The sequence below is a fragment of the Ambystoma mexicanum genome, chromosome 2q (genome assembly GCF_040938575.1).
Source record: "Ambystoma mexicanum isolate Mex_15411 chromosome 2q, UKY_AmexF1_1, whole genome shotgun sequence".
Taxonomy (NCBI): Eukaryota; Metazoa; Chordata; class Amphibia; order Caudata; family Ambystomatidae; genus Ambystoma; species Ambystoma mexicanum.
Window position 1 is genome coordinate 884397168 of NC_090924.1, and position 26062 is coordinate 884423229.

A 26062-nucleotide genomic window follows, 5' to 3' on the forward strand; every position below is an offset into this window, starting at 1 on the left:
CCTCCCCTCTTCCCTCCTCCCTCTCCCTGTCACATCTGAGGAGGTTTCTAGACAAGTCCAATCTATGAAAACCTCCTCCAAACAGGTGGACACTTGCCCCTTCAAATCCAGCAAGGACAACATTGACTCTTTAGCTTCAGCCTTGGCAAACCTCTGTAACATCTCCTTCAACACTGGAGTTTTTCCCCATTTCCCTCAAGCATTCTCTTGTGCACCCTCTGCTCAAAAAACCCTCTGCTAACCCTTCTATTCCGGGTAACTATCATCCTATCTCCATTACTCCTTTCATGAGCAAATTCCTAGAGAAGCTGGCTATCTCTCAGCTTACCCTCCACACTGAATCTGAGGCAGGGAAACTGCTCTTCTGAACACCCGTGAAAACCTGCTCTCAAACCTTGACTCTAACTCTTCCTCTGTCCTCATTCTCCTTGACCTCTCCTCTGCTTTTAATATAGTAAACAACAACATCGTGATCACCCATCTCTGGGATACCCTGTGCATCACAGATCATGCCCGGGTGCCACTTCCGTCCTTTCTCTCTGACCGTCTTTCTCAGGTGGAACTTGGGTCATTACTCTCTGCTATCATTCTCTCGACTTGTGGTGTCCCCCAGGGATCTAATTTATCCCCCTGGTTTTTCAATGTCTATATGGCCCCTTTGGCCTACATAATCTATGCCTTAATCTTTCAACTTTCAGTGTTATGCAGATGACACACAGCTCTCTTTCAGGCTACACTCAGCCTTTTCCTCATCCTCACTGATTCCTGACTTTCTGTCCACAATTCAGTACTGCTGTGCTGCAAACGATCTCTGCCTTAATACCAGCAAGACAGAGATTGTCCTCAATGGAACCCCTGCTCCCACTTTCCCACGCTCACTCTGGCCGGCCTCCCTTGGTCCTGCGCCCCCACCCACCCGGGAGGCAAAAAACCTGGGGGTCCTTTTCGACTCCACTCTCTCCTTCTTTTCTCACATCTCGGACGTGTCCAAAAAGTCACACTACAGGTGCACCTCCTCAGAGGTATTCTTCCTTTTCCCACCTTCCCTCAGAGGTTCACTGTCTCCAGAGCCCTGGTTCTCTCCAGACTGGACTACTGCAACAGTCTCTTTCTCAATCTTCCTACTTCTACTCTCAGACCTCTGAAACTTATCCAGAACAGAACCGTGAGACTTATCCTTGACCTCAAGCCCAGGGACCACATCTCTCTGGTGCTGAAATCACTTCACTGACTCCCTGTGGCTGCAAGGATCAAGTTCAAGTCCCTCTGCATAGTCCACAAGACTCTCTGGGACCGGAGCCCTTACTATCTATAACGCTCTCTTCCCAAATACTCTCCGTCTTGAGCCCTCCGCTCGGCTCCTCAAACTCTCTGCAGAAGAGCCGCTTCTCAAAACAGAGGTTTGGGGGTAGATCCTTTTCCTCTGCAGGTGCCTCCCTCAGGAACAGCCAACCTATCTCTCTCCATCTTGAGCCAGACCTCGTTAAGTTCAGGAAACTCCACAAGACCTACCTCTCCTCTTCCTCCTTCTCTCTCCCGCTCCCCTGCTAACTGCCTTCCTCCTCGCTCTTTCCCTCCTTCCTTGGCTTCCCTAACCTGCTCACTTAGCCGACTGGTTGCCTGGTGCACCTCCAGAACCTCACAGGTCCCAGGCTCCCCCACCAGTTCCTGCACTTGCCTCCGGGCCTCTGCCTGGTACTACTGCAATATGCTCCATGAGAGTGGCACCCACTCTGCACTTAACCAACAAGTGCCAATTAGGACACCCTACCCCAACATGCTCTGTGTACCTATGGTAAGAAGAATTAGAGCAGGTGGCTCCAGCCTCCCCTTCTTAGCACCAGCACATTGGAATGCCCTACCTCCCACTATACGAGGCGAGGCCTCCCTCATGATCTTTCGCAAAGCCATGAAAACTGTGCTCTTCACCTAAGTACGCCACAATCTACAGTCATAAACTACCTGTTTATCACACAAATGTGATTCCACATAAATGTGACTCACCTATGCCTATATGTATATTTTATGTATTGTAATGTATACTTGCTCTTTTTGCTCAATATATAACTGCTTCTCCCCATGTGCCCTCTCCCTGTAACTAGGCTCCCTTCAAGTAACAGTGCCTCAATGCCCAAGGGCTGGTGTGCGCTATACAAATGTAATAAATAAATAAATAACCCAGGACCCTGATGGACTGGGCGCACTTGTCCCCCTTTCCCTCCCTTGTCCTTCATGTTATGAGCACTTGCACGTCCTAGACCTTTAATGTTCTAGGCCTTGCAAGTTTGTCTGTCCTGTCCTCCGACTGTCTTCCCTCCCTAGATGGGCGTGCTAAAAAAACTCATGCATAATTAAGACGCATTGGATGACCAACTACCAAGCAACCTGAAATGTCGCCAGGCCAGTACTGTTGTGAATGAACCTGTATGCTCCTCTCCCTCTCCCCACCTCATTCCCACCCTCACTCTTTCTCAAGCACTTCACTAGTATGCTTGCCTCTGGCCCAGCATGCTACCTATGGTTGTAAATCGTTCGGAATCTTCAAGGCCTAAGAACGAGGACTGTACTCCTTTGTTCTCTTCCCGCCTTGATGCGCTTTGAAGAATTTCAACTGTGTATAAGCGCTCTACAAATAAACACTTACAATTAAAATTACAATGGGCTAGCAAGCCCATCCTGGTAGAAACCACTAACGCCACTTTTAAAGAACACAGCATTTTGGGAAAGTGAGATGCTTCGCCAGAACGAACCTTCATGCAGAACTCATTCAGCTACAGGTCCTACAATTCGAAAGAAAACACGTGGAAATGTCTCTTAGCAGATGGAAGTGCGCCACAGAGACTACTCTCGCATTGATTTTCAGAAAGACGAATCTTAGACCACTACATTGTTTTGAGGGGAAAATGTTGGGCTTCTCTGAGATATATAGTACAGCACAGTGCAAAGTTGGGGTTGGTGCTTTTCACGCAGCATTGGCATATTTGAAGGTGAATGTTATACTATTTGCTGGCACTACACACACTGTATGCTAAAATAAAATAAAAAATAAAACCATCTAAATAAAGAGCACTTACCCTAAAATAAGATGCTACTGTCTGGGCTTTCATGTTGGTAGTCTCCCTTGGATGATGTGCTGTATCCCCAAATTCAGCCTGCATGAAACCAATAATACAGAGCAGACATTTCATTTGAACCACGCTGATGAAGCAATGGGTAACACACCATGATTTAATGTACTTATTCTGAGAAGACTGCATTGTTAGATAGTAGAACATAATGTGCTTGATCTTGGCACATTGTGGAGACATGAGAATGGGTGCACATATTAATTAAATTCTAAAAATAAAATGTTAAACAGGTACATATTTTTCATCCGGCATAATATTGGCCTGGGATTGTATCATGCTGTATTTTAGGCCGAGGATGATAGAGTGTGAACATAACAAAGCATTGAAACATTATGTACTAAATCCTATTAGGATTTTGGGAAATGAAAAATGAACACATTGACTTTTGCGCCGCTAAAGTGTTTTAAAGTAATGATTGTGCCTTAGGCTCAACAAATAATTTCATTTTAATGGATACAGTTGTCATTAATTTCATGGTTTACCAACTCAATATATTTTGTGCAAGGCTAAAGCATAATAGACCAATTTTCTGTTTGGGAAATAGCGTAATTCTTTGTGCATGGTTTGCATAATGCAACACATCCATGCGGTGCTATAAAGTAAGAGATGTTTATTTCTTCTACTTTTCAGGATTGTGAAGTATTAAAATGTCTGACAGGTGCATATCTACAGTGGGGGTTGGGAAGGAGGAGGGACACAGGACGGGGTCATGTGCAGTTGCAGCCTGACTTTCTTAAATGTGGGTTCCCAGCTAGCAATGTGTTGTGCAACTCAATGAAAAATGCCGATGTTGCAAACTCTTCAACACGTGTTGGAGTGTAGAATGCATCGGAGTGGTACAGAATATCAACACCTAAAACTGCCACCCTGGAAAGTCTCAAAAGCGCTTGAAGGCAAACACCACAGAGGTATACTTAGATGGGAACTGATATGTGTCCCGCTTACCATACTGCTGAGGGGCAGCACCAGGGCTCCTCCATTCTAAGTTAAAATGTTGCACTGCTGGCTATCCCCCTCCCATCCCACACTAGATTCATAGTTCAATTACTAGAATCAAGTATGCAGCATGTCTTCCCAAAAAACGAACACTGCAATTACAGGGACCAGAATCCATAGAACCTATGGGAGTGAAACTTACTATTACAATCTGAAACTGGCTTCCTTGTGAGCGAATGAGGCTTGAAAGAGCTTGAAGGCGAGCAACATAGAGCTGTATGGTGAAGTCAGTTGGAAACTTGAGTGTGCCACTCACTCACCAAGACACAGTGTCAACCCAATGTGATGTATGTTCATAACCCGACTGCTCCCACTGAGACAGTAGACAGGATGCTGTCATTCTTTGATCCCCTGGCAGGAAGGGTAGGTAACACCTCTCCTGGGATGCAGGAGATCTCACCAGCAGATCTCCTGGGAATCCTGCTTCAAAGAGGCATGCACACAACAAATGCCAACCTCACACCACGGTGCAGCATGCAAAAGGGCCTTTGAATTCATCAATTATGGAAATGGGGTTCATTTTGAGTAGCCGGATATGGAAAGGTGGACCTTAGAAGGGGTTCTACCATCTTAGTTTTCAGATTGTGCTCTCTTCCTTCCTGTCCCTTCTGTTTCCTGCAGGACAAGGCCCTCTGGGTATGAGGTAAGTACACAAGGGCAACTTGATACAGCAGTAGGAATTGCAACCCTTACTGCAGCCTTGCTTTGAGCCAATCCCCAATGACAGTTCGCCTTTATAAGGAAGTGTTCTCCCTCGCCTTACATGATTCCTTCCAGGACACAAAGAAAAATACATCTCTGCATCTCTGTTGGGAGTGCAGTCCATTCCGAATTCTTCTGGTATAGAGGTGAAGACAGGTGCTATCCAAGGCAAAGGAATGCTCTGCTCCCTAACCAGCCCCATGGCATATTTTGGGTGAACTGCTGGGCCAGGGCCTCACTGCTGTCTGCACTGGAACCAGGATCATATCCCTTGAGGTGAAGGAACCCACTTTAAGTGCCATCTAAATTCCCTGGAGTGGCAAAGCATCTGACGGTGCACCTTGTCCAAGAGCTCCTGTATTGGGACTTAAAGGAACCTTAGGAAGTCCAAAGCAGCCTGGAACCCTATTTTGCCACTTAGAGCTACATTCAGACTGCTTCAGCCTTGTTCAACTCCTTCTAACCAAAAGAAGGCCCTCCGTGTTGATTGTGGCACACTTTGCATCATTAAACCGCTTCATGAATTTATGAACACTTCAAGGCTGCATCGCACCATCAGCACTCATCTCTTCCTCGGCTTGTAAACTGGCTCACTTCTGCGGGATCCTTCAACTCGCTGCTTCTTCAAGCACCACATTGCACCAACTGGACCTCACCTCACCCTGACTCAAACACAGATTCGGACCACTGGATGCCATCTTATCATGCACTGACTTGCCCTAGCTGTAACATTGTTTCAATCTGACTTGACTGCCGATCCGGACCTATTGCACCCTTCGAACCACATTGCATTGAATGCTGTCTCAAACTGCAAAAAAAAGAAAATCTCAAAGCTGAATCGCTACCAGGATCAATGTGACTCAATGCACCTTGAACCTGGTTTGACTGAAAGGAAAGAGCAAAGAGGACTAGTGTGATGCTGTCAAACTTCCCGAGAACAAGGTACTGTCATGAGGCTCTATCCATGGTCCACTCCTAAGACCAAAGTGACTTATAGGTCCCTTTTGAGATCTTTTTCTGGTACGATTTCTTTTTAACAGTGACATTGCTGCAATTCTTTGCCTGATCACTCCTGCTCATATCAGTTCTGCATTTTATGTGTTCTTTCTACACGCTTTTGGCGGTATTTTAGTTGGTGTGACAAATCCAGGGAAGTTGCCCCTTCTCCCCAAGGGGCCACTCCCTTTGGGACTAAGGAGGTGAGCTCACTACACAATATCCCTAAGGGACAGTGCAAGTGGGATCCCATTGGAGGTAACCCCTCTTCTGTGAATATGGAACACAATGTTGCTGTATAAAACGCCTTACAAATGCTCAATAAAATTTAAATAACTGACAAAGAAAGGTATTACTTTCACCTGCCTTCAATACAAAGTCCCAAGTGTCCATTGGGTATATAGGAATTGATAGGGTGGACATGTGCAGGGCCCCTTTAAGGTGGATGGCTTGGCCTGTGACTTACCTCGATTACAGACTCATTGAGAAACCCAGAACCAATGGGAAGTCTCCCTCTAAGCCAAGAGGAAGTTCCACCCCCTCAGAAGAGCAGGAACTGAACAGGAGAGCCACACAGTCGGCATAATGGGCAGGGACCCAAAGCAGCCTGCAGAGCACTGCCTCTTCAACAACTGCGTAGATCCTGCTGAGCCCAGGACTGCCTAGAGAGTGACTTGCTCCTCCCAGATAGGAGCAAAGCACTGAGGTGAAGCAGCTAACTGTGCAGTCCTGAGCCAGGACAAGGACACGGTTCCCGCACACCCAGAAGACTATCTCCACAACTGAACCCTGCTGCTGGAGTGAAGGTAGGCGGCACTACATAGAAAGCAGGTGGAAGGTGATGAAGTGGCCCAAAGTCCATTTGGGGCTGACATTCAGAGGGCCCCAGAAGTCGGTACGCAAAACAATCAGAGCAACCATAAACAAAAAAGTGCCAAGCAGGCCAATATCCCACACAGGGCTGACATTTAGAAGCTGCCAGAACGGTATAAGAGAAACTGTAAGAGAAACCGCAACCAAAGTGGGGCTAAGTAGGCCTGTAGTCCACCCAGGGCTAATAACCAGAAAAACCCAAGATGGTTGAAAAAAACTATGACAAGACAGAACATAAGCCAGGCTGAGCAAGTCCCTTGCCTACCCGAGGCCCAAAGCAGTAATATCTGAACAAGAACAAGGACAAAAGTGTGTTTGCTAAATACCAAAATGTATAAAGCAGAGCACCTCATTAGTATTAACATATCCCTGAGTAGGGGATAAACTAAGAACCGTTTTGTATTTGTATTTTGTAGTTATTGGACATGTGTATGGCGCCTATACACAGTTGTTTCCAGGTGGCACAAGAAAAGATGGGGGAGAGGGGAAAACATGGGAAGTCAAAGAATACAACAACAAAAAAACAAAGGAACAATTATATTGGCATTGTGATATTCCCACTGTGCAAGTGAATGAAAATGTGATAAGTGCAAGGGGTTGGGCCATAGCGGGAGAAGTACAGAGTGGGGTACCCACACGGGTGGGGACTGGCAAGTGCTGGTCAGGCCAAGGTGGAAAGAGGGGGCAGGGGAGGAAGAGTGCAGTGGACAGGGAAAACTAAGTTGGGATAATCTGTGAAAGGGAGCCTGAGGGGAAGTGCTGGCATGGCAAAGGATGCTCAGAGAGACTGGTGGGAGGGGTGGTCTGGTACCTGTATGACTCTGAAGGGACAAGGCCCCAGTCCCAGCATCAGGTGGATAGTTTAGCAAGGGAGAGGGAAGGAAGAGGAGAAAAGGAAGGTTTTGAGAAGTTTCTGGAACTTAAGAAGATCCAGCTCAAGTCAGAGGGGTAGAGGGTGGATGTTCCAGAGGAAGGCGCCAGCCGTGGAAAGGGATCTACTTCCCACTCTCTGCTTGGAGAAACGTTTGACCGGCAGAGTTGGAGCCAGAAGACCGAATGATTCTGGCGTGGAGGTATTTTGTGAGAGAGAGCTGGATGTACAGAGGTCTCAGGTGCCAGACAGCCATGTGGATGATGCAAAGCGTTTTGGACTTGATCCTTGCAGTCACCGGAGCAAGTGTAGAGATTTTAGGACTGAAGAAATGCTGTCCCTGGGTTTGAGGCCAATGATAAGACTTGCAATCCTATTGTGGATTAGTTAGAGGGGGACGGGGGGAGGAAAGAGGAAGGTTGAGGAAGAAGCTATTGCAGTAGTCAAGCCTAGAGAGAACCACGGTTCTGGAGATATTGAGTTTCTGGGGGAAGGTGAGGAAAGGTGGAATGCCCATCAGAAGAGGATACTGAAAATTGGACTTCTTGGCAAGGTCTGTGATGTGTGGAGAGAAAGAGAGTAGTCAAAGATGACCCCAAGGTTTTTTGCCTCACAAGTGAGTAAGGGGAGGGGACCGAAGGAGTCTGGCCAGAGAGTGAGGGGGAAATTAGGAGCAGGCATCCCAATGAGAAGGATCTCTTTCTTGCTGTCTTTTGAACTAACTGATCAAATAGTTTTTTGTCAAAGATCATGAAGAGACATTTTTTGTGTGTTATTTGTTTACCAGAGCCACCAGGCCAGAGCTTGTAGCGAATCGTTGTTGTAAAGGACCTTTTGGTGTTCATTGGAATCACCAATTAAGGAACTGGAAGAGACTTTTAAGAACTCTTTGGGCGGGAGGAGAGGAGGTCAGAAAATCAGTCACCATCTAGTGAACCTAGGGAGAGAATCACCCTATTCTAAGACATTAATTAGATTGTCTGTCTTTCTTTCTTTCTTTCTTTAGTGGTATATCAAAAATTGGAGTAGAATAGGTTTTCACAGAGGACTACATTTATTTATTCAAAATCGTGACGAGCAGACTTTTGTTGTTTTTTAGAGTAAGGAACTTTTCATAGTTGTAGGGCTTAGAGAAGTTGTCTTGAAACATGTCTTCTTGTCTGTATTCTATATCTTTAGCAAAACAAAAAGGTGATGGCTGCAAGGTTTTGAATTAATCATAACTGCGGGCATAGCTATAGGCATTCCTCCAGACCATCGTTTTTCAGACTGCCAAGCCATTACAGAAGGGGAAAAACCATATGCAAATCAGGGTTGGTCCTACCCCAAAAGGGACACTTCCGGCTTGAACTGCTAGGTTACATCACTTCTGCACGAGACCACAAACATCCCCAGACATGTTTTAGCCTTGTTGGGTTTTAACCAGGGCTTTAAGTGGGCCGGGGCCTGCCGGGGCAGGGCCCCGGCAGGCTACGAAAATTCGTTTTTGAGGCGGGGCCCTGCCGGGGCCCACTAATCTCCCCTGGCAGCCCCGGCCACTACACAAAAAGGCATTTTTTTATAGCCTGAAGCTCTCGTTCGTGTGCGAGAGCTTCAGGCCTGAGAAAAAAAAGACTTTCACCCATAATGGTGATGCTGCCCCTCCCCAGCTGGCGAGGGGCAGCGCCACCATTAAGGCTGAATAGGCAAGGTGCTGTCCCCTGCCAGGCAAGCCTTTAGAAAATAAAGGCAGAGATCAGCACCCTCTCTCACATGAGGAGCGGGTGGTGATCTCTACAAAAGACTGCCTGGCAGGGGTGCCAGTGGCCCATTGAGCCGGGGATCGTCGGTGGGCGTGGCCTAATGGGCCATTCGGACCCCTGCCGTTAGGCCACGCCCCTTGATGAGCCCTGGCTCATTTTGTAGTGCCACTTAGGGCACTGGTTTTAATCTTATGGGTCTAAACTCATGTCCACAATCATGTGTTACTGTGAAACATCAAACTACCCTGATGGTTTATGTACTGACATGAAGAATCTCCCGAGAACGCTACAAGCTATCAAGAAAAACACCAGAAGAGCTGTAGTCCATGGAATGGAAATATCAGGGCGGACCCTTCTATATCAGGGTGTCAGAAACAAATGAAGGCAGAAGGGTACCAGGAGGGATACTGGAGAGAGTACTAGAGAGAGAACCGGAGAGAGCAGTTGAGGTGGAGAGAGAAATAAAGAACCAGAGAGAGATGGAAGCCGAGAGAACACCCGAAGGCAGGCCCACAACGCTTGAGCAAGAGACGTGGAGGGTGTGGTTCAAGGGGACGCAAGAAGACATCTCGCAGGCTGATGCGGTGCTGGCCATGTAGAAAGCAGAAATAAGAAGGGAATAGGTGTCCCACATGGAGGCAGAATGCCAAATGCTATACACAATTAAAGGTTGGTGGCCGAGAGGCAAGCCAAAAGAGACATGGAGTGTCAGAACACCCCAGTTGACCAGAAGTACATTGTTTGTAAGACACAGGGAAAGCGCCATACCAGTCGGCCGAGAGTCGGCCCTACAGGAGGAAAGTGATTGGGTTGCAGTGGCATGACCTGTAGTGGTTGGATCGGGCAGTCCAACAATTGCACCGAAACCACTAACCCTATCCGTTTCCACAGCTATCTACCCTGACCTAAACAGTATCCAGAAAGGTAGTGGTTGGACATTCTTTACAAGGACGGAAGGTCGAGTACCTGGCCCGCTTCCTGACAGCCAGTAGTACAGGGCCAAAGAAGTGAACCCTGATGATAGTGGGAGAAGACGATTGACCATCATCCAAAATCCTACCGACCCGCTCAGCCATCCCAACCCCAATACAGGTAATGAAAGATAAAAGTCTGTGAGGGAGTGGGTGAGCTGTTCAAGAAACTCTTTAGGCTTTCCATTAAACTTAAGACAACAAGGGAGAACAGTGAATAGTGTGAAATGAGAGCACCTACTTCAGCAACTGAGAATACATGTTGTCCATGAACCCGAGACCCTAACTCCCTGAAATGCCCCAAAAGGGGGTTATTTTAGCAACTCTGGAAACTACAACTGAGGGGCCTAAAAGGGTTGGAGACCCAGGGATATCTAATGCCCTCCTTCTCTATCCGAACATCGAATAGCCAGGCAAGCCCCTGCCAAAGCAGAAAATCACTGTACACACCCCAGAATCGTCTACGGTGGGACCGTAGAGTAAAATACAAATTGTCTTCTGTCATCAGCCTGTTAAACATTGATGATTGATCAATACCAGGTGCTGCCAAGAGTCCTGTCTTTTTCAGCTCATGCCTTAAACTTGCCTTCTTCAAAAAAGAATGAAAATGCTTGTTTTTGTTATTTTCTTCCTGCTTAGAATAAAATGGAAACATCAAGAACCTTTTAAGTATGTAAGCCAGAAAGAAACAGAGAAGACAATAAACCATTTTTGTGATACAGTTCCCTGGCTAGTCCCATGGACAGTGGTACTGGGGAGTCGAGAGGAACTCCAGGAACAGCTTCATTGTCCCAGTGGGACGGATCAAGAGTTGTATAAAACCTAGAGACTGTCAAAGTCACTCTAAGGGAGCCACAAACCTTATTAAGAATTGTGAAAGACATTGGAGAACTTGCTAGAAGAGGGGAGTCATTCTCCTTGCTCTACGAGAACCTTATGTGAATAATTTACTTTCTTTTTGGTTATGGAGAACCCAGACCTTTTGTGGAATTTTTACTTTGAACAACCCGAGAGGTGTTTGGACGTTTCAGATCTAGGGGAAGGGAGTCATTCTCCTGGATTTCAAACAGAAGCTGTACTTTATGGTGCTTTATAGTAGTGAAAGGGGTAGATTAGGAGGCTTTGTGACCGGGACGGTGCCTTTTAGTTTTGACTCACAGAGACTTCCTGACATACACCCAAGTTTCTTTAGTTTAGGTAGGGAAACCCCCTAGAGTTAGGGATAGGTAGGCTTGGTTTTCATTTAATAAAAGTGTATAGCAACCACTATTGCATCACTCGGTAAGTCTCTTAATTCTTTGTCGCCAAACACCCCAGTACCAAGAGCTCCCTTACCACCGTTGCCGCTCATTGAGGTAGATTGCTTGAGGAACAAATTAATAAAGTGGGACCCTTGACCATTCTAAATTGGGGAATCAAAATATACTGATCATTGTAGATTATGGCACTTATTACCCCGAGGTGTCTCCACTCAGAAACAACACCAGTCAGCAAATTCTTAAACACATTGGGCCTCATTACGACCCAGGCGGTAAGTTACCGCCTGGGTCGTGCCTTTACCACCATGGCGTAAACTACGTTTACGCCATGGTGGTTGGTGGACTTACCGCCCCATTCCGAGGTTGGCGGGGCGGTAAGTCCCCAATCCCCATTTACCCTTCCCCATTCCCATTTTTGCCCCATAGGGCATAATGGGAGTGGGGAAGGTGTTAATTACGCCACCGTAAATTACGGTGGCGTAATTAACAACAAGGTCCCTTAGCGCCATGGATTTTAACACCTGCTAAAAGCAGGTGTTAAATCCTCCATGGCGCTAAGGGACCTCGGAATCAGGCGGTAAGGGTCAGCGCTGTTTACGCCGCCGTAAACCCCTTACCGCCTGGGTCGTAATGAGGCCCATTATTTCATTTCTTTACTGGCCAGGGTACATCATTTAAGTCCTGCTTGATGCAAGAGGGGAAGGATGCGTTGAATATAAAATAATGGAGAACCTCTGTTTATCAGCCCCAAACCGATAGTAGAATGTTTCAGTCAAACCCTAAAACTGATATTATGCAAACTGTTGGAAATAGATGGCAAAACAGGGATCTGATAATACTATGGGCTCTATTTTGCAGTCTGGAAAAATCCCCAATCCTCTTTGGTGAATTTTCCTTTTGAACTCCTACCTTGGCGAGAACCGAGAGATGCCATTGACGAGGGAGTTTTGGGAAGAAAGAGAGCAGGCAGCTCAACCAACCTCATCCTTACTTGCTTGAGCTCTGGAAGTACAGTTAAGGGGTAGAGACCACTCTATGGGGCCTGAGTGGACTTATCCCAGGCCTTTGACACTGTAAATAGAGAGCGTTTGTGGTGGAAACGGAAGACCTAGGGGACTCCAGACCCTTTATTGGCTATCCTTATAGAACTGCACCATAATTCCACCCTAAGAGTAAGGTTATCTAGTGCTGGTAATTTGTCACAGGTGATTCGTATTCAGAGAGGAGTCCGCCAGGGTTGATTAGAGGCTGCCTTTCTATTTAATCTTTACCTATCAGATGTACTCCATTGTTTTTAGAATCTCCTGTTGGCCAGTCCTAAGAACGGAGAGACCAGTTTATCACTGTTATTTTATACAGACGACATCATCATTCTGGATTATACGCAAATTGTCCTACAAAGGCTAATGATGGCGCTGGGAGACTCTACATCAGCTAATTGTCTGAAAATCAACCCAGACAAATCCAGAGTGATGAGTTTTAAGCGTCCGCTGACCAAAACGAAGACACTTTCCTGGGAAATTGATGGCTGCGATGTCCCTTTGGTAAGGGAACTCATATATCTTGGCTCTAAGATCACTCCTTGTCCAACCAAATTGGACTTCAATAACGCCTAGGATTTGGAAGCAACAAGGCTGGAATCTCATGTGATTAAGATGTATAAAAAATACTGTACATTTTCACTTACCTCGTTAATAAAGTATTATGTGGGGGAGATCATACCAACTTTGCTGTTTGGATTGTAGAGCAATATTCAAAGCTTTGAAATTAACTGGGCATGTGTTGAAGCAAGGATATGAAAAAGAGTCTTGACTCTTCCCAACTCTATTCCTATGGCCTTTTTTCGCTATGAGATGGGCCTGCTTTCCCTTTTACTATCGATGGAATTGAGATGGGTCTCGTTATTTAGACTGATTAATGTCCCTCAAGCAGACTCAGAAATCTGTTCTAACCAACACTGAGGGTGTCCTGGAAATCCTTCCTGAGCCCGTGGGGCCTGGGGAGACTGCTGTTTTGCCTCCAAGTTCTTCTTCGGATCTTTCTTCACTATTGAGCAATCTTGCTTCTGCTTCGTCACTTCCTTCATGAAGCGACAACACTCTGTTCGCAGATCACACCGTACCTTGAGTCTTGAGGCACGATCTGCATCCGAGACGCCGGACCTACAGCAAGCATTGGCTGTGCCCACAAGGAATCATCGTTGAGCCAGTCCTGTGTCACTATTTCGCTGAAAAATAAATAAGAGACAGGGACGGTCAAAGTTACCTTCAAGTAAGATAGGCCACGTGGTCAGGATCCACCAACGGGTTAATGAAAAGAGCCTAACGGAGAGGCTTCTAAACAGACTCTGAGAAACAATGTCCATTCTTAAATCCACTTGTGCGGAGCAAGCAATTGGTCTTGTGGCTGACAAAGAATCTGTTCATCAAAGATCATGGTCCTTGGGGACCCACTGTTTTGTAATCACAGTACTGGTTTGTTTAGTAATTATATTTGCGCTTTGGTTCTGGTACATAGAAAGAGTGCATCCTCTTGAGACTTTATTACCCACTGAAATTATCTCCACTGCGTCTCCAACTTTCGTGCATCTGAACACTCTTCCTCCTCGAGACTCCCAACATAGACAGGGTTATCATAATAACACTCTCCTAATGATCATGAATGCGACCTATGCTATTCTAAACACAACGAATTGCTCAGTGTTTTCACACTTGCCACAACATGGGGAAAAGGGACTGGCTGGTACATTCACTCTTCCTTTAACTACTGCATGCTACACCTCGCTCAGGACACTATTCTTTGGTCGTTGGAATGATAGTATTTCTGGGAACTGCGATGGGACTAATCTAAAGGAATTTGAAAAACGAGTCCTAACACCTTTGGGATGTTCTCTCTTCGCAAATAGAAGCAAACTCAGTGTTGCTTCTATTAGGCCTTCTGATAGACTCTCTAGACCTTTCAAATTGCTGATTTCTTTCAAGATGGCTCCCGTAGGCAACCGGGATGCCATGCCTCCTTCCTATACTAGTAATCACAGCCCTAACTCTGTTTCCTTCTGTATGCAAAGGGAAGGTTCACAGCCAATGGGTACATTCGAGGGTTGTACTAATATTGTGAATCTAACCAGTGAGGACAGAGCTCTGTATGTACTTGTTACTTGGGTATCTTGTTACCAGAGGTATATATGTGGCTACTGCTACTGAAGTCTCTAGAGCTCGTCCAGAGCGGGATAAGAATGGTGATACTCCTTCACAAGTCATGGGTGATGTAGCAAAATCCTTTGTGCCATTTTGGGGACAGATAATGAATTCTGAAGACTAGCAAGGGTACTGGAAAAAACCATCAATAGGACCACCAATATTCTGTACAACATGACGCTGGAGCAAAAGGCAATTAGATTAGTGGCCCTCCAAAATAGGATGGTGTTAGACGTCATCCTAGCTGAGCGGGCTGGGGTATGTAAATTGGTTGGATCCGCATGCTGTGTTTTTGTACCTGACTCCTCCCCTACTATATTCAAGGCAATACAAAATCTGCATACCTTGAGTACTGAAGTACATGTCCCTAAGGGAAACTGGGATCTTAGTGCTTTGTTCCGGGACTTACTACGATCATGGGGTTGGAAACTCTTTGCAGTCCTAATGGTAGTTCTTGATGTTCTATTGTTTTGTTGTTGTTTACAATGTATTCCTGCCATATGTTCGATGTTAGGAGGATGTTGTACACAAACGATAGGTACACTAGGACCTAAAATACATGCGCCAAAGGAAACTACTAATGTTTTAGTAATGAAGGATTTTACTATCAAGAAACTTATGGCGATTGATGTTTCTGAAGAATGTGATTCAGGATGTACGGACATTGAGGCGTGGGGTTTTGAGTAAAATGAATGTTTCAGTAATGCTCTTGGATTAGGCTAAAAGGAGGGTTTGTTAAACCATATTCGCATAAATACTGCCTGATTATGAAAATTGGCCTAAGACATTTGCATATGTATTAAAACCTATGATTAACTCGATTTAGATAGAATTGACTTCGCCGCCATCTCGAAAACATCAAGCATTTTGATCCGAACTCCTGCTGCCTGTTCAGAAATGATTAACCATGTTTTCAGCTGCCACTGAGCAGAATGACCTTTGAGCCTATGTCAACACTAGGACTGCCAAAAGCAGAAATGTTTGTCCTGTGCAAAGAAACCTTGTAGTCAAGATGAACTCCTATTCAAAGTGTTATCTGTGCCTACACACTCATCCTCTTTCAAACAACGACCCACAAAGCAAAGCAACTACAGCCGTGTGTTTTGGAAGAAATCCTTTATGCAACTCTTGGAACAGGACTTATCCTAAAGCTCAAGAAACAAGGAAAGATCTACACAGCTGAATACAGCAAAGTTGCCAGTATTGTATCTTTAAGGAACCTTGGAGCCACAGTGAACCTCAATTCAAGTGTTGACTGCATCCATAGCTTCAGCCATATACAAACATCAGAACTGAATGGTAGACAAACTAAAACCATGTGCCTCTATAATAAACTATTGAGTTTGTTTCTTGAAACTGGGCTTAACTTGAGCTGGAGAATCAACATCGCCATTGAATCTCCAAAGATAGGACAACATGTCTAACGTATAAACTAGTATTGTTATATTTGTCATGTGAACTGGGCACACACCCAAATTTGTAACTTATTAGTTTTTGGGAAGGGCTGGGCAATGGCCAGGACTGTGTATAAATACTGCATGCTTTGTGATGACCAGTACTCTCGCCCCTCACTGTGTCTGCTCGTACACACTGCGAGTCACTTGGGAGCCAGATAGCTATCTGCTTTGATATTTGAATCTGTACAGAATAAAGTTATATTCATAACTTTGACTTCGTGACTGGCGGATTCAATTTTTGGTGCTACTAAGCCTCGATATTCCTTGCTGATCTATCAGATGTTTGTATTCAACTGCGAAAGGGGGACAATATCTTTTTGAAAAAACTTAAATCTAAATGTTCCGATATCCTTGCTTCAGGGAACTCAGACATAGACACCTTGAACTCCAATCCTTTAAGATCCAAGGAATTTCTCAAGAGAAGAGACTGGACTAAGAAAATTGGTAGGCTACGAATATCAATGCTTTCCACAAACTTTTCAGCCTATGACAAACCCAGAGCTCTCTTACCGATCTACCTATAAAAATGTCCCGATCCTAAAGCCAGGTTAAACATTTTTTGATTTCGGGATAAGATTGGCTTCCCATCTGACATATGTCAGGACTGTGATATGAACTCTAAACAAACAACTAAACTCCTCTTGCTATCCTGTTCTGGGATAAGGGAATTAAGATGGAGGAGACTGCAGAGGATTTTTGATAGGGAGAGATGGCTAGAGCCTGATTATATGTGGGAGAGAATTATTTCAGGTAATGAAGTCATTTTGACAATGGAAGTGGTCAAACTTCTTAATGATCTAAAATTGTTTGATCATGTTGTCATTTAAATTAATGAGGTGAGCAATAGCTTGGCTTGAAGGAGGTGTTTATACTTGTGTTTTGCTTCCTCCTTTTTGTGTTTTTTTAATATTCTTTTGTATATATCATGATATTTTTTTGTTGAGAGTATGGTCATTTTTCCTTTTCTCTCTCTTTATTTCTTTTTTTTCTTTTATCAGAATTGTTTGTTTGCCCTTGCCTGTTGTATCTACTGTGGTGTAGTTGAGTAGTTGAGTAAAGTTTTAAGCAATTATTTCATTTGCTTTAAATGATGTAATTTAGCTACATATGTTCTTAAGATTTTGTACATTGTGTAAAAAGTCGAAATTTGATTTGGCTAATATGCACAATAAAAAGAAAAATTAGAAAGTGAGCAGGCAGCATAACCCATATCTCAAGCCACCCAAAAACTGAAATTCCATATAAAGCTTGTAAGGGACATTGTGAAACAACACATTTTGAGATCACAGGAACCCTAGAAAACTAACTATGATCGACAGGCACTGGACACAGTCTTTTTCTACGAGGGATCAAGTGTCGGTTTTCCTACACACCTCCGATAACAAAATGATTTCTAGGTAGCATGCCCCTTTCAAGTACTACAAAAGAAGGGACTCCTTAGTTACCTAATTTCCCAACTTAACAGGTGGGTGAAAATATAAGTGTACCACATATTTCCTTTACAGATCTAGAGAGCCGACTTAGTTGAACAATGTACTGTTACCATGGTGGCCCTCCTGGTAGAGCAGGAAACAGGCCTTAACTTAATCCCAGAGAATCTTACCCAACAGGAAAAGAGGGATCTTGATGATCTACTTAACTAATTCCCTGAAGTTTCCTCTGAAGTGCAAAGCAGGGTCAAATATTTCTATCATCACATATGAAGCCATCATGGGCAAACTGTGAACATATGCTAAACCTGCAAGTAATAAATCCCTTAGAGAGTCCCTAGTCCTCCCCAGTTGTGCTTGTCACCCAACCGGACTGGTCTTGGCATTTTTGTATTGATATTCGAAGACTAAATTCCATCTCGGTCTTTGACAACTATCCCATGCCGAGGATTGACAAGTTGATAGAGAGGTTGCGGAATGCCAAATATATACCCACTGTAGATCTCATCAAGGTTCACTGACAGGTCCCCCTTCATTCCTCTGACAACACAAAGACTGCCTTCTTTATGCCTTAAGTACTCTTTCAATTCACTGTCCTCCCCTTTGGCCTGTCTGGTGCCCCCGCTACCTTCCAGAGATAGGTAGGTAATGTGTGAAGACCCTATTTGGAATTCACAGCGGCCTATCTCAATGATATTATGATCCATAGTAGTAGTTTGGAGGAACATCTACAGAGTAATCCCAAACAATCCCGTCTAGCCCAAAATGCTGTCAAGTTCCTTGGTTATCATACAGCCTCACACTGAAAATATTAAGGCCATATCATGAACACCTCCTTCTAAGACCAAGCTGAACTCTGAGACTTTCAGTGATTAGCCAGCTACTATCGTAGGTTTATAACTAATTTCTCCTCTCATCACATTCAGTGCTACAGAGAAGCTGAAGATCTCTCATCCAAATATGCTTTCCTGGACTTTCCATGACAAAGAAATTTGACAGCTTAGAAGAAATTCTGTATGATGAACTTACATTGAAGATGCCTGATTTCAATCAAGAGTTAATTTTTCAAAAGGATGGCAGACTAGTAGGCCTGGGGGCCGTGCTCTCTCAGTTGCGTGATGGCCAAGAACATTCAGTCCTGTAGATCAGTAGGATGCTGTTCCCTCACAAATAAGCTTATGTAATGGAAGAGTTGGAGGGTCTGGATATTAAATGGGCCAGTCTATGGTACTACTTAACAGGGAGAAAGTTTTGATTAGTTTCAGATCATTCCCCTCTTAACATTGATGTGTTTGAGGAAAGACTCCAACCCCAGGGTAATGAGATGGTCAGGGTAATGAGATGGTTCTTAAACCTACAGGTTATCTGTTTTACTGTTGAATATTGAAAATGGAAGGACATGCCCCACTGGGGACAATAACTGCGGAAGAAGGAGTTCCCTTTCACCGCCCCTCCCTGCAAAGTCCCAAGCATTGGTTGGGTTTATATGAATTGAGCAGGGTGGGCATGTGCAGGACCTCTTTAAGGCGGATGGTTTGGTCTCTGACTTACCTCGATTGCAGCCTCATTATGAAACCTAGAACCAATGGGAAGTCTCCTCCACTCCAAGGAGCATCTAAAATACACAAGGAGATCAAGTGAAGGAGAGCCCAGTCGAGGCTGAACAGACAACGGCTTGTGGTGCTGCCCAAAGGAAGAGCCCTGTTCCCTCAGCAGGAGCTGAATGGAAGAGCCTTGCAGCTGCCATGGTGGAAGGAACCCGAAGCAACGCGTGCAGTGCTAACCTCTTCACTAGCGGTGGATATCCCGCCAATATCGGGATTGCTGAGAGAGGAAACCTCTTCCCTACATGGAAGACGTACCGACAATCTGACCCTTCCTGATGAGAGGAAGGCAGCAAGGTGAAGCAGCGGACTATGCTGTCTGGAGCCAGGACAATGATGCAGTTCCTTGCATGCCCAGGAGACCACCTCCCAACCAAACCCTGCAGCTGGAGTGATAGTACAGGCCGCTGCACAGAAATTGGATGGAGGGCAATGAAACAGGCCAATAGCCCATATGGGCTGACATACAGAAGACCCAAGAAGGGGATAAGCGAAACCCCCAGAGAAATCATAGCCAAAGATGGGCCAAGCAGGCCTATAGCTCACACAGGGCTGAAATTCAGAAGACCCCAGAAGGGGATAAGAGAACCCGTAAGAGAAATCACCACTAAAGAGGGACCAAGCAGGCCTGAAGGCCAACAGGGCTAATACTTGGAAGAAATCAAGCAAGGTTGAAGGAAAGTACATAAGACAGAACATAAGTTGGGCTGAGCAAGCCTACCTGAAGCTGAAAGCAGGCATATCTGCACAGGAGCAAGGACAACATGGTGTTTTTGCTAAAGACTAAGAGATAAAAGCAGATGACCTCATTAAGTTCAATACATCCCTGAGGAGGGGATATACCAAGAACTGTTCTGGACTAACCAATAAGGTTGTTTTGTGTCAAATGAACATTGAGCGATTTTTTATGTGTTTTATCTGTTCAACGGAGCCACCAGATGACAGCTTGGAGGGACTCATGTAAAGAACCTTTTGTTTGTTCACTAGAATCACAAAATCAGGATTTGGAAGAGCCTTTTGAAAGTTCTTGTGTGTAGGTTTGAAAACCAGCAACCACCTAGTGAACACAGAGGAGAGCCACCACCTTCTAAGTTACAACTTAGTCCCTCTTTCTTTCTTTCTTTCTTTCTTTCTTTCTTTCTTTCTTTCTTTCTTTCTTTCTTTCTTTCTTTCTTTCTTTCTTTCTTTCTTTCTTTCTTTCTTTCTTTCTTTCTTTCCTTCTTTCTTTCTTTCTTTCTTTCTTCCCTAATAGGAAGAGTTTTGCTGCTAGTTACCCTTTCTCTTCATTCTGCAGAATCAGTACAATAGAGTCTCTGTTCCTTCTTTTTGTGATAAAACTAATAGAGCTAAAAAAAGGAACCAGATGGAGCACAAACCCAACACACATTGTCTTAGTACCTCATAAAATGGTTCCACAAAGAATTTTCATAGAGTTGGTGATATGGAGCATCTTTGTGACCTCCCTCTTAACATTTTCAAAATTGGTCTCATATGAGAGGTCATTGGGAGTCTCTGCCTATAGTCTATGTCTGTCCAGCTCTGTCCAGGTAAAACGTGACGTGCACTGTCAAGAATGTGTTTGGAAATATCACCAAGGCCGCTTGATCTCTGAATCTCTCAGCAGTGCTCTTTTATTGTGCCCAGTGCCGAGAGCTCCGTCCGCTAATGGCACTATGTTATATAGAGTTGGTTTTACAAAGCCACTCATGGAACCGTGAAGGAGCCCCACCAAAGCCTATGGCCTCACTCCAGGCATGTTCTTCAATATGGATTGTTGGCTTGGCCAAAGACATTCCAAAAGAGACGAATTCTGACCAGGCATTCCAAAAGAGACGAATTCTGACCAACATGGTGCGCTTTACATACCAGCAAGCACATTCCACTAGACGCATGCTAAATGATGTCCCCATCGTCACTCCAAGTAAGCCCTGCAGGAACATGCCTTCTGCATAAGGCACTGGATGGGCGAGTCTAACCCTTCCATACCTCAGGCCCATATGTGGTTCTTTTGCATATCTAGGCATTGCAACAGGACTACCTCCTACCACAATTTGCTGTGCTGTGCAGTACTTGCCCATCCCATGTCCACTTGAGCCAATTGTCCTTTTACCTTGTTTGCTATCCACATGTCTACATGGTCAAATCTGAGACGCAGGTAATTGCACTGCCAAACTACCTATGCCTTCAGTGTGCAATTCAACTTATATTATAATTAATATCTTTGATTTGGTGATGTTGATTGCCAAGATACTGCTAAATATTCTCAAACCCACTCACCTGGGGAAAAAAAGCAAAAGGGGAGCGCACACACTATGACTGCAAAATCTGCAAAAAGTAGGACAGTGTAAGGATGACAAAAGAACTGAATGTGTGGATTAAAAAGGAGATTGGACCACAACTATATTTGCCTCAAATCTCTCCCTCATGGCAACCACTCAGTTAGTTCCACCTGAACCCTGTACAACCGAACCATGTAGTTCTCCTTGTAGAGAGTACTTATTACACTTAAAATAGACAAGGGATCTTGACCAATCTACGAGCTTCCACAATGTGGACTGAAGGATGTGGAAGCGACACGGACTTGAACTTTAGAGTCCTTTATTTACGGAGCTCCCCGGAGCCCCGAACAGCTGCTCCACTCAGATTCGTATCTCGCCTCTTCAACCGTCTCCCCGTGGTCACGCGGCTCTTCGCTCAGAACACTGACACAGAGCGCGCGTGACCACCGCGAGCCGAAATCAATACATGCAATTCCCTACACATCTTCCCCTTTATAATAGAATACAAGATTTTAACCACACAAAGAAGAAACGGTCAACAAAATAACTAATGTAACTGATCAACCTGAAAACATAGGAAATGCGATCACTCCAGGTAATAATTAAAATGTTACTACTAATCTTGCATTTGCATTACCATTTCATGTAATGAGATCAAGGTATTTTAAGTTTCATAATCCCTCATCCACACAGGCTTTGACCTGCTCCTATGCGACCCTCCTTCTTTAGCTCTCCCCTCATTATCAATTTCGACATTTTTTCCGTCTACAACATCTTCTTTCCTCACCCTTCCTAATGTACTGTAACCAACCTTCACCACTCCTTCCCTCATTTTCTCATCCGACCTACTGACATTCACATCACCTACTTTCGCCAACCTTCCTTTTGACCACACTTCACCTCCCTCCAAAATAACCACATTACTTCTTACCGCACTTATCTTCTTCGGTCCCAGGAACTTACTTTCCACACATTTGTTTACTAGTCTAGGATTCTTAACATACACCTCTTCACCAACTTTCCATTCCTGTTCTTTCACCCTCCTCCTGTCATCAAACAATTCCTTATTTCTCTCCTGACTCAATGTAATAAGTTTCATAATGTGTTCCCGATCAACATTTACCACTTTGGCCATTCCCAACCATCCTGGACAAAGCCTTGTCCCAGGTTCCCTGCCTTTCAGTGATACAAAAGGAGACGCACCCGTCACAGAGTGTGGCGTGGTGACGTACTTCCACGTCAGTAACCTTAATACTTCCCTCCATGGTTGTCCCGAATTCATGGCCATCTGCAGACCCCCTTTTATGTACCTATTTATTCTTTCAACAAGACCATTTGCCTTAGGATTATACAACGCTGTCCTTATGTGTTTAATGCTATAACCTGCAAGAAATTTCCTCATATTCTCAGATACAAATTGTACCCCATTATCAGACACAATTTCACTAGGCACCCCTTCTTTAAGGAACAGTCTCTCTAAAAAACAAATCAACTCCTTAGCCGTAACCTCTCTCACCGCTTCCCACTCAAACCATTTAGAATGAAAATCCACTACAACAAATAAAAACTTCTGGCCACCTCCCAGCCCTGCTACAGGACCCATAATGTCCACCGCCAATTTGCACCAAGGCTGGTCTGGCACCACACTTGGTATCAAAGGGGCCTCCCTCACTACTCTGCACTTGTCACTCATTTGACAGGTCATGCAATCTTTGACAAACCTTTCAGCACATCTATCGATTCCCGGCCACCAATAATTTTGCCTCAATTTTCTTTTCATGGCAGCCTCTCCCGGATGACCCTGATGAGCCAAACTAACCAGCACCGACCTGATAGACTGCAGAGGAACAACACATCTTCCTCTTCTTAGCCTGTCCTCACACAGATTCAACTCATCCCTTATCTCCCACCAATTATTGAATTTACTTTCCAAATCTCCCTTTGCAGGCCATCCCTTCACGGTCCAGTCCTTTATAAGACTAAGCTCCTCGTCAATATCCTCTTCTCGTGTCCACTCAACCTTGCTAACTGCATTCAGTATTTCTGCCACAACTGACTCCTCCTCTGCCTCTCTGTCTTCTGCAAATCCACCACTTACTGACAACCTGGACAAACAGTCCGCCACCACATTTTTCTTTCCCGGCAGATAGCTCACATCAAAGTTAAAATTCTGGAGCCCCAAACCCCATCTGCTAATCCTTGGGGAACCTAACGCCCACCTTCCACTCTCAAAAAGTTGAACCATGGGCTTATGATCCGACCTAACCACAAATCTTCTTCCCCACAAGAAATACTTGAAATGATTCACTGCCCAGAACATAGCCAAGGTTTCCCTTTCAATAACAGAATATTTGCACTCGGCACCCCTCAACGTCCTAGACGCAAACGCAATAACTCTTTCAGTATTATCCCTGTCATACTGCACCAATGTCGCTCCCAGCCCCAGCATGCTCGCATCAACCACCAAAACAATTTTATCCTTATGATCAAACCTTCCTATGGATGGTGCCTCGCTCACCGCTTGCTTGATACACTCAAAAGCCACACCACACTTTGCTGACCATTCAAATTTTGCACCTTTCTTGAGCAAACTTCTGAGGGTAATCGATACTTTTGCAAAATCCTTCACAAACTTATGGTAATATTCAGCCAAACCTAGGAACGATTTCACTTGTTCCTTACTCTCTGGTACCGGTGCAACCTTCACTGCTTCCACCAAATTCTTCTTAGGCCTCACACCCTTTTCATCTATTTCATGACCAAGAAATTCAACCCTGTGCACTCCAATCTTGCATTTGCTCCTTTTCACCATTAATCCTGCCTCCCTCAATCTATCTAACACCTTTCTCAACACCACCTCATGTTCTTCGGTGGAATTCGCATATATCAGAACATCATCTTGAAAAATAATAATGTTCTTCACTCCGCACAGCACCGTCTCCATCACCCTTTGGAATACAGCTGACGCCGAAGCGAGCCCAAACGGCATCCTGCAATATCTAAAAGTACCAAACACTGTAATGAATGCCGTCAAATGTTGACAATCCTCCTTCAGTGGAACCTGATGATATGCTTGAGAAAGATCAATGACTGAAAATATTTTAGCATTGTTCAATACGGATAACTCATCACCAATTATCGGCAGGGGGTGTCTATCAATCAAGATATTTCTGTTCAAGTCTCGCAAGTCTACACACAGTCTTATATCCCCATTTGCCTTCGCTGCTACTACCACCGGCGACAGCCATTCAGAGCTTTCACTTTTCTCTATTATTCCCCTTTGCAGTAGTGATTCCACTTCCATTCTTAACTTTTCCTTTAGTTCGTGAGGCACTGGCCTCACCTTGTGCACTTTTGGAGTGGCTCCTGTCTTCAGCTGAATCTGATGTTCAAATCCTTTCAGCACTCCTAATTCATCTTGAAACACTTCGGGGTATTCCTTCTCCCACCTATCCTTCAGCTCCGCCACATCTATAGGCCTTTCCGCATTCGCTTGGATTCTAATACCCAACTTCCACTGTTCACCCCATCCCAGGAGTGTCGAACCTTCTTGAGTAACGTATATCTCCGCTTCACAGCTTCTTCCTTTATAGTCAACTGAAGCCTGGAACATGCCCACAATTTCAATCTTCACATTCCCATAGGCATAAGGTTCGATCTTGTGTTCCTTCAGTTGCTTCACATCTCCTTGCATGCGACCTAAAAATGTTGCTTTCGACATCAAGGTCCACGGCGAACAACTGTCCACCTTCATTGTTATTGCCTTCCCGTTGACTTTGAATACATCTAAAGGTGCTCCACTTTTATTAGATACCTCTGACACTTCTAGTATATGCTTTGTCTGGCTGCAGATCCCCTCTGCACCATCTTCTTCTTGCTCGGGCACCCTACTTCCTTCCTCAATGTTCTGCACCACTCCCGACTCACGACAAACTTTCGCAAAATGACCCTTTTTCTTGCATTTGAGACAAGATATGTTTCTGGCTGGACAGAACATGCTAGTTGAAATGTGACGGTTACTTCCACACTTGTAGCATCTTATCTCCTTATTGGAAACTCCTTTACGAAATCCCTTCACCACTGCCACTTCTCCCTCCAACTTTTCTCCCTTCATTTTAGTTATGTATTTCTGGGTCTGTTCCATGCTTCTTGCCGTTTCAATAGCTACTTCCAGTGATGCGTCTTTGGACAATAGTCTCTCTTGTATCTTTACGTTATTAGTACATCGCATTAACTGATCCCTTATGAGAGAGTCTGTGAGCAGTCCAAATTCACATGTGTGACTAAGGGACCTCAATGCTGCCACAAAATTCTCCACTGGCTCCTGTGGACCTTGTGTCCTTTGGAAAAACTTATGTCTCTCAAAAGTTATGTTCTTTTTGGCTTCAAAGTGTATCTCCAACTTTCTTTCCGCCATGGAATATTGATCCACTTCTCCTTGGCCCAGCTGTGGAGGATCAGGCAATCCATCATACACGCTTCTGCCTTCAGTTCCCAAATTGTGAAGTAAAATTGCTTCCTTCCTAGCTGATGCAAACTTGTCCCCACCAATGGCAA

General features: G+C 44.7%; 1 protein-coding gene across 4 annotated transcripts in view; it reads right to left on the minus strand.

Annotated features, from left to right (window-relative positions):
• The window catches only part of MYO3A (myosin IIIA), a 2295212-nt gene that overhangs the window by 877885 nt on the left and 1391265 nt on the right, over positions 1-26062 (minus strand). For all 4 annotated transcript variants that reach the window (XM_069648154.1, XM_069648153.1, XM_069648152.1 and 1 more), the window contains one exon: positions 3075-3152. In XM_069648154.1, the coding sequence (XP_069504255.1) occupies positions 3075-3152 (78 nt within the window). The remainder of the gene's footprint in view (positions 1-3074; positions 3153-26062) is intronic.